Below are 13989 nucleotides of genomic sequence, written 5' to 3'. Positions count from 1 at the left end.
CAGGGCAGAAAAAGAACAATTATCTACCCCACAAGGATTTGAAGAAATGATACACACAGGAATGGCAGAAGAATACACAAAGAGAGATGTGCGCATACATGTGCAAGGATTTCTGTGCTTTGGCTGCCTCCTCCTTGGAGCTATAGCGGACGACGGCGTTCCCTTGGGTCAGGTTCAGATGGAATGTAAGGAGAGGGCCGTGCTGCATGCATAGCGTCCGCAGAGTCGAGCCGTCAATCTGCAGCAAACAAATGCAAGGAAGAAAATTCTTGGTAAGCTCAGGAATGACGAGACTGGCAGTACTGGAGCCTACGATACCTATGAACCAAACAAGGTCCTGTTCCAGAACCCTGGACTTTATTACAACACCTTTTAATCGCTTAAAAAAAAAAAAAGAAATACGTCAGAAATGCTACAGCTTATTTAACATAAGGAATGGTGCATGTTGAACAGAGCTGCTTGGTGTGAGTGGCAGGGCAGTGTCTCTTACCTGGGGGGTGAGGTTGCGCAGAACCAGCCAGCTGCTCGTTCTTGCCGAGCTGTCAGTGCTCCACGTGGTCCCTGGAATAGGAATTAGAGACTGAATCTCAGCAAGACTCCAGACACAAATCAAGCACCAAAACACAATGCTTTTAAGAAGCTTGTTCTGGTCATGTCAGGTTCAGTGAGGTGTGTGTACAGGCAGGTGGCAGTATTCTGGGAAGGCACTGGTGCTTACCGGAGGTGTAGGAGCTGCTCCAGCCTGGCGTCAAGCCCAGTGAGTTGCCCCCCCAGGTGGATGATGGCTTGGTGTTGGTGAGCCCTGGGGGGGGCCGCGTGGGAGCAGAAGGGTTTCGGGGGCCTTGAGGCACCTTCCAGAGCTCATGGGACAGGGAGGCCTGGGGGTGAGAGATGGGGCCAGGGGACCAGGTCGACTTCATATCTGATAGTTTACCTGTCAAAGGTACAACAAGCCCATTGTTACTGGAAGATACTTACTGTACAGTAAGTGACGACACCACCCTTTGATCAATCTATCTGTCTACATGCAAAACGGAATGCTTCATCTCTTAACATACTCAAACCTCTTACATGCTGTCTTCATGTAGTTTGATTGGATGTTGTGAGTGCCCATGTGTTGAGCAGTTTGAATGTTTGGAAGGAGATACCTGTTCTGCAGATGTACACAAGGCGCTACAGAACAATGTGTTGTCATGTATAAACTGTGATGCAATGCAGTAGCTGGTCGACTGTACATTCCCCAGAGCTTGGCCCCTCGCTGCTTCCTGGCAGATGGGGGGTACAGCAGTGGAGGAGGGGTTGGGATGGGGTGTCCAGGTACTGTCATTTCTCACACTAGTGAATGGAGTGTTACAAGTAAACACCATTTATTGTAGGAGATATCAACTAGATCCACTTCCCACAAAGACCAAGGAAGTGCTCGTAATTGAGGTTTTACCCCAGGGGTCTGGAGAGGGGGTCAGGATCGAGGGAGTCAGGAGAGGGGGGTTTGGAGAGGGTCAGGTGTGAGGGGGTTTGACGAGGGGGTCTGGTGTGATGTGGTCAGGAGCAAGGGGGTCTGGAGCGAGGTGGTCAGAAGCAAGGGGGTCTGGAGAGAAGGGGTCAGGAGCAAGGGGGTCTGGAGAGGTCAGGAGCAAAGTGGTCTGGAGCGAGGTGGTCAGAAGCAAGGGGGTCTGGAGAGAGGGGGTCAGGAGCAAGGGGGTCTGGAGAGGAGGTCAGGAGCAAAGGGGTCTGGAGCGAGGTGGTCAGAAGCAAGGGGGTCTGGAGAGAGGGGGTCAGGAGCAAGGGGGTCTGGAGAGGAGGTCAGGAGCAAAGGTGTCTGGAGAGAGGGGGTCTGGAGCGAGGTGGTCAGAAGCAAGGGGGTCTGGAAAGGGGGGGTTTGGAGGGGGCTGGCTGGCTGGCTGGCTGGCTGGTGGGAGGGGTGTTAGTACCTGCAGTGTTGGTTGCAGACTCACACATACTGAAAGAGCTAGTGTAGGCACTGACAGGCCAGACACTCTGTGAAGGCAGCGTGGTATTCTGAGATGATGTGGGGGATGAGCCTATGATGCCAGCGATGGGGAGAAAAAAAACAAAACAAGAAATTGGAGACAAGGACCCCAAGATTCCTCTATCATCCATCCACCCAGAATGAAGGGGGAGGTGATGCAGTACAAAGAGAAAGAAAGAAAGAAAGAAAGAAAGAAAGAAAACTGTAGGACTGTCTAAACTGGGTTTTCACAGCACTACTGCAGTACATGTAAAGAATCAGCTCTCTGTAAGTGATGGCTGAAACCAGTGTAGAGACACAACCTCTCTTATGTGGTACAATATCATTGCCACTGGTCCCGTCACTGTACAGGAAAGATTCTCCCATTTCAAGTAATCTCATTCATGTAAGGGGCAGACGATCACAGTGGAGTTGCACAGAATCACTGTTCTGATACGGTTTCTATAAGGAAGGCACAATGGTGTGCATTCATAAAGCATCCCAATAAAAAACATCCTAACTGATTCTGTGAATGAACAGAACCAGAATGCATTGGAGAAACATGCAATTTTAACGCATCCTTAAAGTAAGAAATTGTTGTAACAAAAGTAACAAAAAGTAGACGAATGTGGAAATTATTTAAAAGTATTATTTTCTTCTCCATAATCAATTTTTATAATCAAGGCTGTAATAAAGGCCTACAAATGAGTCCTATAGGTCAGCTGGATCAAATTTCACAATGAAGTTACAGTATTTCAGAGATCCTCTGTGCACAGTGCAGTATTTCAGAGATCCTCTGTGCACAGTGCACTATATCAGAGATCCTCTGTGCACAGTGCAGTATATCAGAGATCCTCTGTGTACAGTGCAGTATATCAGAGATCCTCTGTGCACAGTGCAGTATATCAGAGATCCTCTGTGCACAGTGCAGTATATCAGGAGATCCTCTGTGCAGTGCAGTATATCAGAGATCCTCTGTGCCCCTACCTCCACTCCTGTCCCTGAGCAGGTAACGGTTTACATCCTGGATATTGGTGTTGATGGTGGGGCCGCTGGGAACACTTCCTGGGGTCACATTGGGGTCAGTTTCAGGGTCGATATTCTGCAGTCCTTTCCAGGGCACGCCAGGACAGAACTCTGAAACACACCCAGAACAAAACCTTCAGAAAAGTGCAAGTGAGAGAACACACACCACGCAAACAAAGCAACCTTTACAGCGTAAAACAGGGAAGCAATCTGGCTCAGTGGTTGGAGCTGAAGACAGTAAGGCAGTGTGGCCCAGTGGTCCGAGCTGAGGCTGCGAGACTCTGTCTCGCTATTTTAAATGTATCATTATTAGTTTTAAATGTTAGTCTTCTGTGGGTCAGATAAATAACTAGGGGCTGGTAGGGTTAGGTGCCAAACCCAGATCCATCACATGGGAAACAGAAGAAGGACTTGTTTCAATTTCACAGCATCATATAAAGTGTGGTGTAACACTATTCTGGAGTACAGAACATATTCAATTCCAGCTTAAAGCAGGCTTTGTGTAGTTCCTCACCAGCACACAATCGTGTTCTTTCAGGCACACCCAACATACTGGCTAAAAGAACAATGGACCTGTCCAGAAATGTGTGCTCTATTCCTGCTGTATTGTGCGTGTGTCCTTTCCCATGGCGGTATGATTGAATTTTGGGTTTATAATTCATTAATTATCACAAGGCGGTGGGTGGGGGAGGGTTAACACATCCAAAAGCAGTGCAGAGAGAGAAGGGGCTCTTTCAAATCCACTAAACTAAACAAGCCCTCCTGCTGTCGCGTTTACCAACCTGGTGGCCAGCTGATGTTGGTGCCGTTGCAGATTTTGTCATTAGCGGATTTGGCCTGTGTCCAGTTGTCTGGGGCTACTAGTGGACTGGCCGGAGACTCGCTGCTGGGGATTAGATTGTAGGGGCTGTAGGAGTCATCCATGGGGGACTTCCCTGGGGGGCTGATGCTGTGACCTGCAGGGATAGCACCTGAGAACCAGGCCAGAACAGAGACACAGGTCTGAGAGGAACACAAACCCAACACGAAACAGAGCGTTCACTACACTTCTACTAGGAGGCTGTGTGGGGAGGTCTAGAGTGAAGACATTGCTATACACATTCATAGAGTGGCAGTGTGGTTACACATGAAGGTTTGGCCGAGGACCCCTGGGAACACAGAGAGGTATTCTGTGTAATAAGATCAGAAAACCTTGATCCTCTTTTGAAACCCAGGCTAAGACACTGACTTACTGTCTGACCTGCTGCAACCACTCCACCTTCTGCCCCACCAAGCAGGAGAAGCTCCCAGGAAACAACAGCAGCACACGCATTGTGGGGGGCGGCCCTGTTTAACACACACTCACACAATCAGACACAGAGCTGGAAATGGACTCTGAGGGACGTCTTCCTGCACCCCTGTACCGAGACACCGTGGGAAGAGACCCACATCCCAATGCATTACATCCTAAATACATACCTTTCCAAACTGAAACCACTAACTTCTCAGGAATAACAATGGATTCTTGTGTGTGTGTGTGTGTGTGCTGCCTAAGTGATTCTGCAGCATTCCCCTCCGTTGTTCTTACCAGTAGAAAAGCAGATGCCCTACATGCTGCATGAAGGGGTAATCATTGTTAACTGGTAATATCCCCAATACTAGCAGGAGTGTTCACTTCAAGGGGCTTGTGCACAGGATGTGTTTGGGCCTCTACTGGTGTCCTGGTGCACAGGGTCTGCTATCAGTGTTGTGGTCTGAGAACTGAACTAGATAAGATGACCATGGTCATAATCTGATCAACACAGGAAATGCTGCAAGATTAGAACTCCCATTGCAGCATGTACCAGCAACTGCTCAAACCTCCGAATGTATCCGGAAACAAAACTGCAGCACAGCATTTACACATATGCTCTGCGAAGGTTGTCACTGGACACTGTTATAGAAGGCTGCATGGTCCGAAGTGTCGCACAGTAGAGACTGATAATCGTAGGGAAATGTAAGCAGACTATGTCAGCACTCAGGCAAACAAAGACTGCAGCATCTGCAGTAGTTTAAAATTCATCACAAACCCCCATAAACCACCCAAAGGGCCATTGTTTCTGCTTGTTTTCATTTTTGTCCTAAACTGCCGTGTGTTGTTGTTCATGTTTAATTTCCTCTCGAACACAAACTCACTGATGCCAGCCCAGCACACGAAGAAGCCCCCTATCACATTTCTTCTGTTTCAATCACACACCCACCCATACCGTGCTTGCTGAGGTTCTGCTCCAGAGGAGTGGAGGTGCCAGAGAGGTTCTCCATGGAATTGGGGTGTGTCCACTGCGGGAGACGGGACTGAGACTGAGAGGAGTCCTTCATGGACAGACCGCTACCCACGTCCATGCTGTTTACATTCATGTTTGGATTCAGTCCAGCTGCAGGGATAAAAACTACAAAGTTTCACACCAAGTCTCAAAATTGCTCTTTATAGAATTGATACTGCAGCTAAGTTTTGAAGCCAGTCTTCAGACACAATTATGAGATAGGCTGGTACTCAGGAGTGGGTGAGGGGGAGGGTTTATACTCACAGAGTGGGTGAGGGGGGAAGGAGTTCGGAGAACACTGCTGCTCTTTGGTCTGCAGGTCAGGTAGGCCCGGAGCCTGGAGGTGGGGTGGAAAGCTATCCAGGGCTGATTTTCCTGTGCCAGGGTGCATGCTGGGATGAGGTGGAGGCTGCTGCTTCATGAGAAGGGCCTGGGCCAGCTGTCGCTGGTGCTGTTGGATTTGCTGCTGCATGTTATTGATTGTACGTGCGACCTACGTGCAAGAAGAGCAGAGAGAAATTCACACAACAAACCGACACTGTGGGATGTGGTAGAAAGATTTCTCTCCATGTCTAAGATCAATATCTTCCAATGATCTATTAAAAACAATAAAACATATACGCAGCCACCCCACTTAATTTCACTATGACACTGAAACCAAAATTATAAATCAGCACTCTGATCGCAAACAAAAATAACATACAGTTCAGCACGGAAATGCTCAATGCCTGACCTGTCTCAATATCGCATACAGTTCAGCATTATGGAAATGTTAATAGGAATTGGAAATGGTGATTTTCATCCAAAGAACTCAACTTCAAAAAACTCAACTTCAATTTGACTTCATTTATTTTCTCCACCTGCGTTGTTAACAAAGACGCCTCCCATAACCTCTTAACGACGCAGAGTGTTAACGTCCGTTAACGGCAGGCGGAACACAAAACCAGCTTAAGCAACAATGTAGTTTGTTTACTGGGGTGGGGAAAAGGGAAACCACAGAACATTGGGCTGGTCCTCGGAAAGAAACCACAAACCAAAACAGAATTGAAAAAACTTCAGAATTAGCCAAGACCAGTTTACTTAACCATCCCTTGTAATGAGAAGGTTCTGAAACACTATGTAACACTATTTAGTTTCTAAGGAGAGTGCTCTCCCTTGTGGACAATACTTGAACATCATTCATCACAAAACATTGTGAACTGCAACAACTAATAAGAATCATACTAATAATATACGTGTGGATGGACTGGTCTAGGGCTCTGCTTCTGATAACCGAGCTGCATCGGAAAGGGCTCACCTGCTGCTCTTGCTGTCTCATGGGACCGGAAACACTGCGCTGAGCCTGCAACATCTGCTGCTGGATTTGTAAACGCTGGTACGACTGTGGAGAGCGAGAGCAAGAGCGTGAGAGAGCGAGAGCGAGAGAGAGAGAGCGAGAGCGTGAGAGAGCGAGATTACAGGAGTGCAGGCACAATGCTCTATGAGCGGGGAATAAATACAAAACAAAGCTATCTGATGGAGCCTTTACATTTCATCACTGAACTACATAAATTTATTTGTGAAAATGCAAAGTGCAGTTTAATAGCATCCTTGGAAGGCACTCGTTATAAGAAGGTGCACATATCTATTGCAGATGGAAAATCTCACACAGGGACTGACTGGCACAGGCAGTTTACAAAGGGTAGAGCCTGGCAGAGGCAGATCACACAGCGCAGGGCAGGGCAGGACTCACCAGCTGCAGTTGGTAGAGCTGGTTCAACAGGGTCATGTGCTGAGGGTTCATTGGTGAGGTTAAAAGTGCAGGGTTCAGACCAATGTTTTTTGCTGCAAACTGCAAGAGCTGTGCTTGAACCTGAAAACAGGAAGAAATCACGTTAGAAAAGCACTACGTGGGAAACACACAGAAAGAATTAAGTGCGGCATGCAGTCCTACTCACTGACCTGAGGGGAGAGAAACTGAGGCACTTGAGCGCGAACACTAGGCTGGGAGGAGTTGAGAGGCGGCACTGCTGGCTGCTGCTGCTGCTGCTGCTGCTGCTGCATGGCCCTGAATTGTGCTGCTCCGCTATTGCCAAACATGCTGCTCTGCATCTGAGGGGAGAGGAGAGAGGGGAGAGGGGCAGGGGCTGTTAGAGGCAGCGCTGGAACAGAGGGGCAGCTGCTAGGAGCCCAGGTCCTCTGAAATCCAAATGTTGAAAAACGTCCCATCAAAACAAACAGTCCCCCGGTTTCTGTGCAGGAGCCTGTAGAACCCTGTGTAGGACCCTGTAGAAAAAGACTGGACTTTGCCATTTTACAATGTATATGTACCTTTACAGTTTCTCAATTGCTAAAGCAAAATTCCTGAAACTATAAGCACAATTCTCAAAACAGTTCCCACAAACAGCGAACTTGAGTTCCAATACAGTTACAGCTGATGTGACCAATACAAGTTTCACAGGGGGATGTCTTGTTTGTTAAACACGTATATCGTATTGCTGTTGCTCACAATCAATGCTCCTGAACTACAAATAGCACAACTGCTAGTTCTTGTATTTAATGATAATGTACTCCACAAACATGTCCTTCAGATGAGATCAGAACTGAGGTCTTGCTCCTCTCGTTGTTGTAACACAGAGCTCTCATTGCCCTCTCTTCCCCTGTCTACTCAGGAAATGTTCCCCCTGTCTTGGCAAATTTTAAAAAATCTGGATCGGATCAGCTTGTCTTCAATTTGAGCTGTTCTGGAATTGAATCCCTCTCCTCCCTCTCCTTCTCCTCTCTCTTCTCTTCTCCTCCCCTCACCTCCCCTCTCCCTCCCCCCTCCCCCCCTCTCTCTCTCCCCTCTCCCCTCCTCTCCTCTCTCTCTCTCCTCCCTCTCCTCCCTCTCCTCCCCTCTCTCTCTCCTCCCCTCCCCTCCCTCTCTCCTCCCCTCTCTCTCCTCCCCTCCCCTCCCTCTCTCCTCCCCTCCCCTCCCCTCTCTCTCCTCCCCTCCCTCTCTCCTCCCCTCTCTCTCCTCTCTCTCCTCCCCTCCCCTCTCTCTCCTCCCCTCCCCTCCCCTCTCTCTCCTCCCCCTCCTCTCCTCCCCTCGCCTCTCCTCTCCTACCTGTCTGTTGTTCATGTTTTGCATGGCCAGCCCCAAGGGGACCCCGCCCAGGGCCTGGCTGGGCAGGGCACTGCTGGAGAGTGGGAGCTTCAGGCTCGGAGAAGGCAAAAATGGTGAGGCTGGGGCGTCTTCCACTAGGCCGCCGTCCTGATCAGAGGACAAAGACAAGGCATGAAGTCCAGGAATCAGCAGTTACATTGATGACTGTGTGTGTTTGCAGGGGCTGAAGAGTCTTCCTACCTTATCGAGGAAAGGGGAGCGGTCTGAGGAAGACTCTTTGGAGATTGCGGGGGGCCGGCAGCCCAGCGGTTTGGACAGCAGGCCGTTGTAGTCGCACATTCCCATCCCCCGCCTGTCCAGCTCGCTCTTCTTTTCCAGCAGGGCGCCTGGAAGAGTGAGTGTAAAACAATACAGATAGATAGATAGATAGATAGATAGAGATAGAGAGATAGATAGAGAGATAGATAGAGAGATAGAGATATAGATAAATAGAGATAGACAGATAGATAGATAGACAGATAGAAGATATTTATTCTAATGCACACATCCTCCTCCTGGTTAACATGAACTGACTCAAGCACTCTATGTTCTTCCACCATGCTGTTTTGTTCTAACCCTGCTGCAGTCACTCACTCATCGCCTGGTCCAGGTTCATGCTGTTGCTCTTCAGGGCTTCCTCAGCCGGCTCCCGCTGCATTCAGGGAAAAGAGACAATCAAAGAGCAAACCGGGGCCCAGAAGCATATTTAATGTCACTCCACTGGTAGTTCAAGTTAACAGTGTCACAGTGTAGTTGCCAGGGCGCAGTCACTCACCGGGAAGCCAATGTCTGTGAGCTGTTTGATCAGCCGGCTCAGGATCCAGGCCTCGTCCTGCTTGCTGGGGACCTTGATGACCTGGGAAGACGGGACGGGACGGAGATCATGTGTTGCCCATTTAACACAATGCGCTGCCCATTTAACACAATGGGTTCATATGGTAGGTCCGTTATCTTACGAGTTCACATGCTACGGCCTTGAATGGATACGCACTGAACACAAAACGTTTTTTTTGCCAGTGGGATTGTGATACGTTTTATTGGACTGATACTTGTGCTAAATGCACAAGCTTGTGACACAAGGTGAAAGGTCTTTACAATCCAACCGGCTCCAGTGTAAGCGCCCCTCCTGCAAGCCCCGGCCCTCTCCCACCTTTTGCGGTCCCTTCTTGGGCAGGTTCCCCCAGGAGCTGCAGGGCAAGTTGTTCTCCTGGGAAGCAGCGCTGTTCCACACATCCCCCTCCTCCCGATCCCACCCGCCCAGCTCGTCCGGACTGCCTCCCCAACCATCTTGCATAGATTTGGAGGCTAGTGCAGGGAACAAAAAAACAGCTCAGTACAACTCATGAGATGCATCTTAAGGTATTGGTTATCTGTGATTAAAAAACATGGACCAATCCCATAAGTCATTTCACACGATTTTTTATCTCACAGTTCGTTTTCATGCAATAATAATGAAGTAATACAGATGTTTGTATAAATGTGGTTCAGCAGTTACACCTTGTTGCCAGCTGATGGCAGTATTAACCCACAGAAAGCAATGCAAGTCTCAGGAGCTTCACAGTACCTGGCTTGCAGGGGGCCGGTCCTGAGGGGGGGTTCACCCTGCCGTAGGGCCCTGACGGATCGGAGGGGTTGTCCCCCCACCCCCCACAGCTGCCAGGGGGCTTCCCCCAGGCCGAGGTCCCGTTATCCACCGCTGTTGCCGTGGAGATGGGCTCCCCCCACGAGGGCTCAGGTTTCGGCCGAGCGCTGGGCAAGTCTCCCCATCCTGAAAGAGAGGCACAGGTCCATGAGAGGCTGCTCTCACATTAGATTCTTTTATATCATTGAATCCCCTCTCAGCCAATAAAAACAGATTCTCAGCAGCATTGTAGCACTCTCCTGTTCAAATCCCCAGTCTGGCTGCTTCAGTTTAATGCATTTGAACTTTTAAAAACCTGTCCTGTGCCAAATGAACTCTCAGCGAGATGCTGGCATAAACTGCTCAGTGCAGACTGAATGAGCCGCAGCCTTCCTCCGCTTGCATGGGTTAATTAATCCCTCAATTGGCTTGAGGTGCACTTCAGTCAGCAGGGGGAGTCTGCTCAATGCAATGGGAACATGACCAATTACAGATGGCAGTCTACTAGTACAGAGCTCGTAATTTGCTGTTTCTATTATGAACAGGACAGTGTATTCCAGTTTTCTAGTACTATATATACAGATGTAACATTCCTATTTCATGTGGTACTCAGTGTACTTTATTAGCAGCAGATCTGGTAGCTGGGAACCACTGTGCTGTCTGTGCTGCCCTCTATTGCAGCTCACATTAAACCAAGGCTCCAGGCTGCTCTGCAGATGTTAATGATGGATCTTGGTACATGCTAAATGAAACCTGTCTAGATTCCAAGCCCACGGCTTCACTTCCCTATCAGCACCTCTTTGGACAGAGGCCAGCTTGCTGCCCTGCACTTCCCCATGCCAGCAGGAACACAGACTGTCCTGCTTCAGCACATCCACCTCACGCTGGCCCACATACACACAAAAATCCAGACCTGCTTGGGGATCCACATTCTTTCTTTGCTCTATTGGGCTTAGTGCCAGACACAGGAGAACATGCCCTGAACACAGCCCTGCAAAAGCATGAATACAAACCTCTGGATAAGCTCTTCATTGAAAACATCTGTGTAACTCCACTCTGGAAAAAGTCTCCAAAAAGCAGGGGGAGTAACATAGGTTATAAAGCAATATTCTATTATTATATTCTATCATTATTATTCTACATTTTGTTAATAAATATAAAATGAAATCAGAGGATCTGAGGATTTACCTGGCCCAGCGAGTACAGATCTGTTCTGGGGGGCACTTTGTTGATGAGGTGTGGTTTGCTCTGGTGGGTTGTTATTTGTGTTGCTGGGTGCGTGGCTGTGGCTCTGGGTGTTGGTCTGGTTGTGGCTCTGGGTGTGACCCTGGGCGTGGCTGTGGTTCTGGGCATGGCTCTGGGCATGGCTCTGGGCGTGGCTGTGGTGGTGACGGTGGTGGGTGCTGTTGCTGGCAGCAGCGCTGCCGTGGTTGTTGCTGGCAGCAGCGCTGCCGTGGTTGTTGCCGGCAGCAGCGCTGCCGTGGTTGTTGCTGGCAGCAGCGCTGCCAGGGCTGCTCTGAATAACAGGGTTGTTTTTGTCCCACAAGTTGACAGTCTTCTTGTAGGTGCTCGGGTCTCCCCAAGCTGAGGTACCATCGTCGATCTCCATCTTGCGGCGCATGGAGGGAGGGGAGGGCTCTTCCCAACCCGTAGGTTCACCCCCTTGCTCTTGCTTGCTCCCACCCCTACCCCCTCCCCCCCAGCCCGTTCCGCACTGTTTCACTGTGCCTGCTCCCCCCCAGGACCCTACGCTGCCGCTGCTATTACTATTGTCTTGGGGCTTGCCTCCCCATCCTTGCACCGGAGCATTGGGCCTCTGTGCTTCCATCCAACCTCCCCTGACTCCTGCTCCTTGCTTTCCCCAGCCAGCATTCCGGGGGTTCTCTTCCCAAGAGGCTGCAGTCACACCGTTCTTCTTCTCCTCCCTGGGCTCCCCCCAATCCCCCCCCCCACTCGCCCCTGTACCCCAGCCATGTCCAGGCTTGGGTCCCTCGCCCCAGCTCTGAGGTTCGGGTTTGGCAGGTGGGTCATCCCAGCTGGGAGACTTCTCCTCCTGACCCCAGGACATCCCACCTTTGGGGGCAGTAGAGTTGGAGCTGCCGGCACACTCGCCAGGCCCGCTGTGTGCTTCCTTGCTGACGGCCTCACCCCAGCTGGAGCTGGGCTGGCTGGAGGCTGGTGTGGGTATCACCGGGGCAGGGTTTCCCCAGCCCGGAGATGCCGAGGTATTGGAACTGGACCCTTCACCCTTCCCACCTGAGTTAGACATGTGAGCAGCAGCAGGGTTCGCACTGGCGGTTGCAGGCGCTGGCGGGGGGCCGGACGAGGATGATGAAGATGACCCTGTGCTCCAGGAGTCGGCCCCCGTGTCGTTCTTGCGATCAGACCGTGCCAGCTCCTCCAGCTCCCAGGCTGTGTGCTGCCTGACAGGGGTCTGGCCCCAGCCGGTGTTGGACAGCACCCGTGGGTCCAGGTCTTGTCTAGGCAGAGAAGGGGGAGCATCGAGCTCCCCATGAGGTCTCTCCATCCTGCAGGATCTCCCTTCAAGGCTGTCGTTGCTTCCTTCGCTGGCGGGGGCGTTGGACCAGGAAACGGTCTGCTCCTGTGGGGGGGAGTCTGATGTCTCCCACCCTTTGGCCTCGCTGGAATGCTTGCCCCAGTCTCCACCTCCACTGCAGGCCGATCGGCCCCAGGCCCCTGCATTACTGCCGCCTCGGCCCCAAGGCGTCAGAATTCCAGGGTCACTGGGAGGCCCAGAATCCCAAGCTGAATCCTTGGAAGCTGTTGGCTTGGCGTCTCCATTCCCCCACACTGAGCCCCCCTCCCCATTGACCTGTGGTTGCACAAGAGGCACCATGTCCACAGGGACAGAACCCCAGCTTGGCAGGCCATGGATGGGGCTGAGGGGCTGCTGTTTAGTGTAATTTGGTCCATCAGTGCTAAGGTTCTGAGGTTCGACGCTAAAAGACACATTTGTGGACGGTGAGGGTCGTGACTCTGTTGGGTCTGGTGGAAGTATGCTCCCCCATGGACTGTTGCCACTGCCCCCTATAGGGTTCCCATTGGTGCTGCCCATACTCCCGCCCCCTACCTGGGCTGGCGGGGCACTAGCTGGACTGCAGAGGTTTGGGGGAGGAGGGGGGTTGTTGCCTCCTAGTCCACCACCCCCCATTCCAGCCCCTTCGTGCCCCAATACTGGCCACGCAGCCGGGTTGGCGTTAGGGTTGAGGTTCAAGTTAAAGTTGGAGGACCCCCAGCAGGGCTGACCCCTCCCTCCCATTGGCATGCTGTCTGTCTTCCCCTCGCTGCCAATGGCAGAGGGGCAGTGGGTGGGAGCAGCGCCCCAGCCCCGACTGGCTCCGCCCTGGTTGGAAACCATGTTTCCAGAGTGGTTGCCGCTGTTTTTACTGCTGGGGTGGTGGGTCGAGAAGTGGCTTTGCTGCCCGGCCCCCGTGGCTATGCTCATGTTGCTGCTGCTGCTTATCTCTGTAGTACAGTCAATATCTGTGGTGCATTCTGGGGGGGCGTGGCTCTCGCTGTAGGAAATGGAAGGCCACGCTTCCGTGTCACTCTGGTCGATGATCACTTGATCCCAGATGCGGTTGCTGGGCTGGTGTCCCCAGTGGAGATTCTCATACTGGGCACCCAGGCCACTCTGGTGGGGCAACTCTGCAACACAAAGAAAAGAAACGATAGAGGAGAATATCGCTCATGCCTAGCCCTGCTAACCCCCTTGATCTTGAGGATACAGACCAGTTGTTTTGCAAATAAAATTCCTTTTGCTGACACAGCTCCCTAGCTCAACTGGCCAACAATACATACAAAATAAATATATATGGTATAAACTGGCTTAAAGTGCTTTGCAAACCACATCATTAATCAAATCAGGAGCCAAGGGACAGCTAGTCAATAACAGGCAGAAATGCTATTGTATTAATAGAGCACATTGCCACTGCAGTTTGTCTGG

At 50.9% G+C, this 13989-nt stretch overlaps 1 protein-coding gene across 3 annotated transcripts in view; it reads right to left on the bottom strand.

Moving 5' to 3' along the window:
* Positions 1 to 13989, bottom strand: part of LOC117423395 (trinucleotide repeat-containing gene 6C protein) — a 40627-nt gene that overhangs the window by 6420 nt on the left and 20218 nt on the right. The window contains exons 6-23 of one of the 3 annotated variants that reach the window (XM_058989660.1): positions 11211 to 13691; positions 9966 to 10169; positions 9552 to 9706; positions 9177 to 9257; positions 8996 to 9053; positions 8603 to 8748; positions 8363 to 8509; positions 7219 to 7368; positions 7010 to 7129; positions 6575 to 6658; positions 5542 to 5770; positions 5221 to 5388; positions 3778 to 3966; positions 2957 to 3106; positions 1932 to 2042; positions 719 to 934; positions 491 to 561; positions 99 to 238 (exon numbers count right to left, since the gene is read on the bottom strand). In XM_058989660.1, coding sequence (XP_058845643.1) covers positions 99 to 238; positions 491 to 561; positions 719 to 934; positions 1932 to 2042; positions 2957 to 3106; positions 3778 to 3966; positions 5221 to 5388; positions 5542 to 5770; positions 6575 to 6658; positions 7010 to 7129; positions 7219 to 7368; positions 8363 to 8509; positions 8603 to 8748; positions 8996 to 9053; positions 9177 to 9257; positions 9552 to 9706; positions 9966 to 10169; positions 11211 to 13691 — 4900 coding nt within the window. The remainder of the gene's footprint in view (positions 1 to 98; positions 239 to 490; positions 562 to 718; positions 935 to 1931; positions 2043 to 2956; positions 3107 to 3777; positions 3967 to 5220; positions 5389 to 5541; positions 5771 to 6574; positions 6659 to 7009; positions 7130 to 7218; positions 7369 to 8362; positions 8510 to 8602; positions 8749 to 8995; positions 9054 to 9176; positions 9258 to 9551; positions 9707 to 9965; positions 10170 to 11210; positions 13692 to 13989) is intronic. The other 2 variants (XM_058989661.1, XM_058989662.1) reach the window with 2 other exon arrangements.

This window comes from Acipenser ruthenus, chromosome 17 (genome assembly GCF_902713425.1).
Source record: "Acipenser ruthenus chromosome 17, fAciRut3.2 maternal haplotype, whole genome shotgun sequence".
In the NCBI taxonomy this organism is placed as follows: domain Eukaryota; kingdom Metazoa; phylum Chordata; class Actinopteri; order Acipenseriformes; family Acipenseridae; genus Acipenser; species Acipenser ruthenus.
The sequence above is the reverse complement of the archived record's forward strand: the minus strand, read 5'-3'. Positions and strand labels throughout refer to the sequence as shown.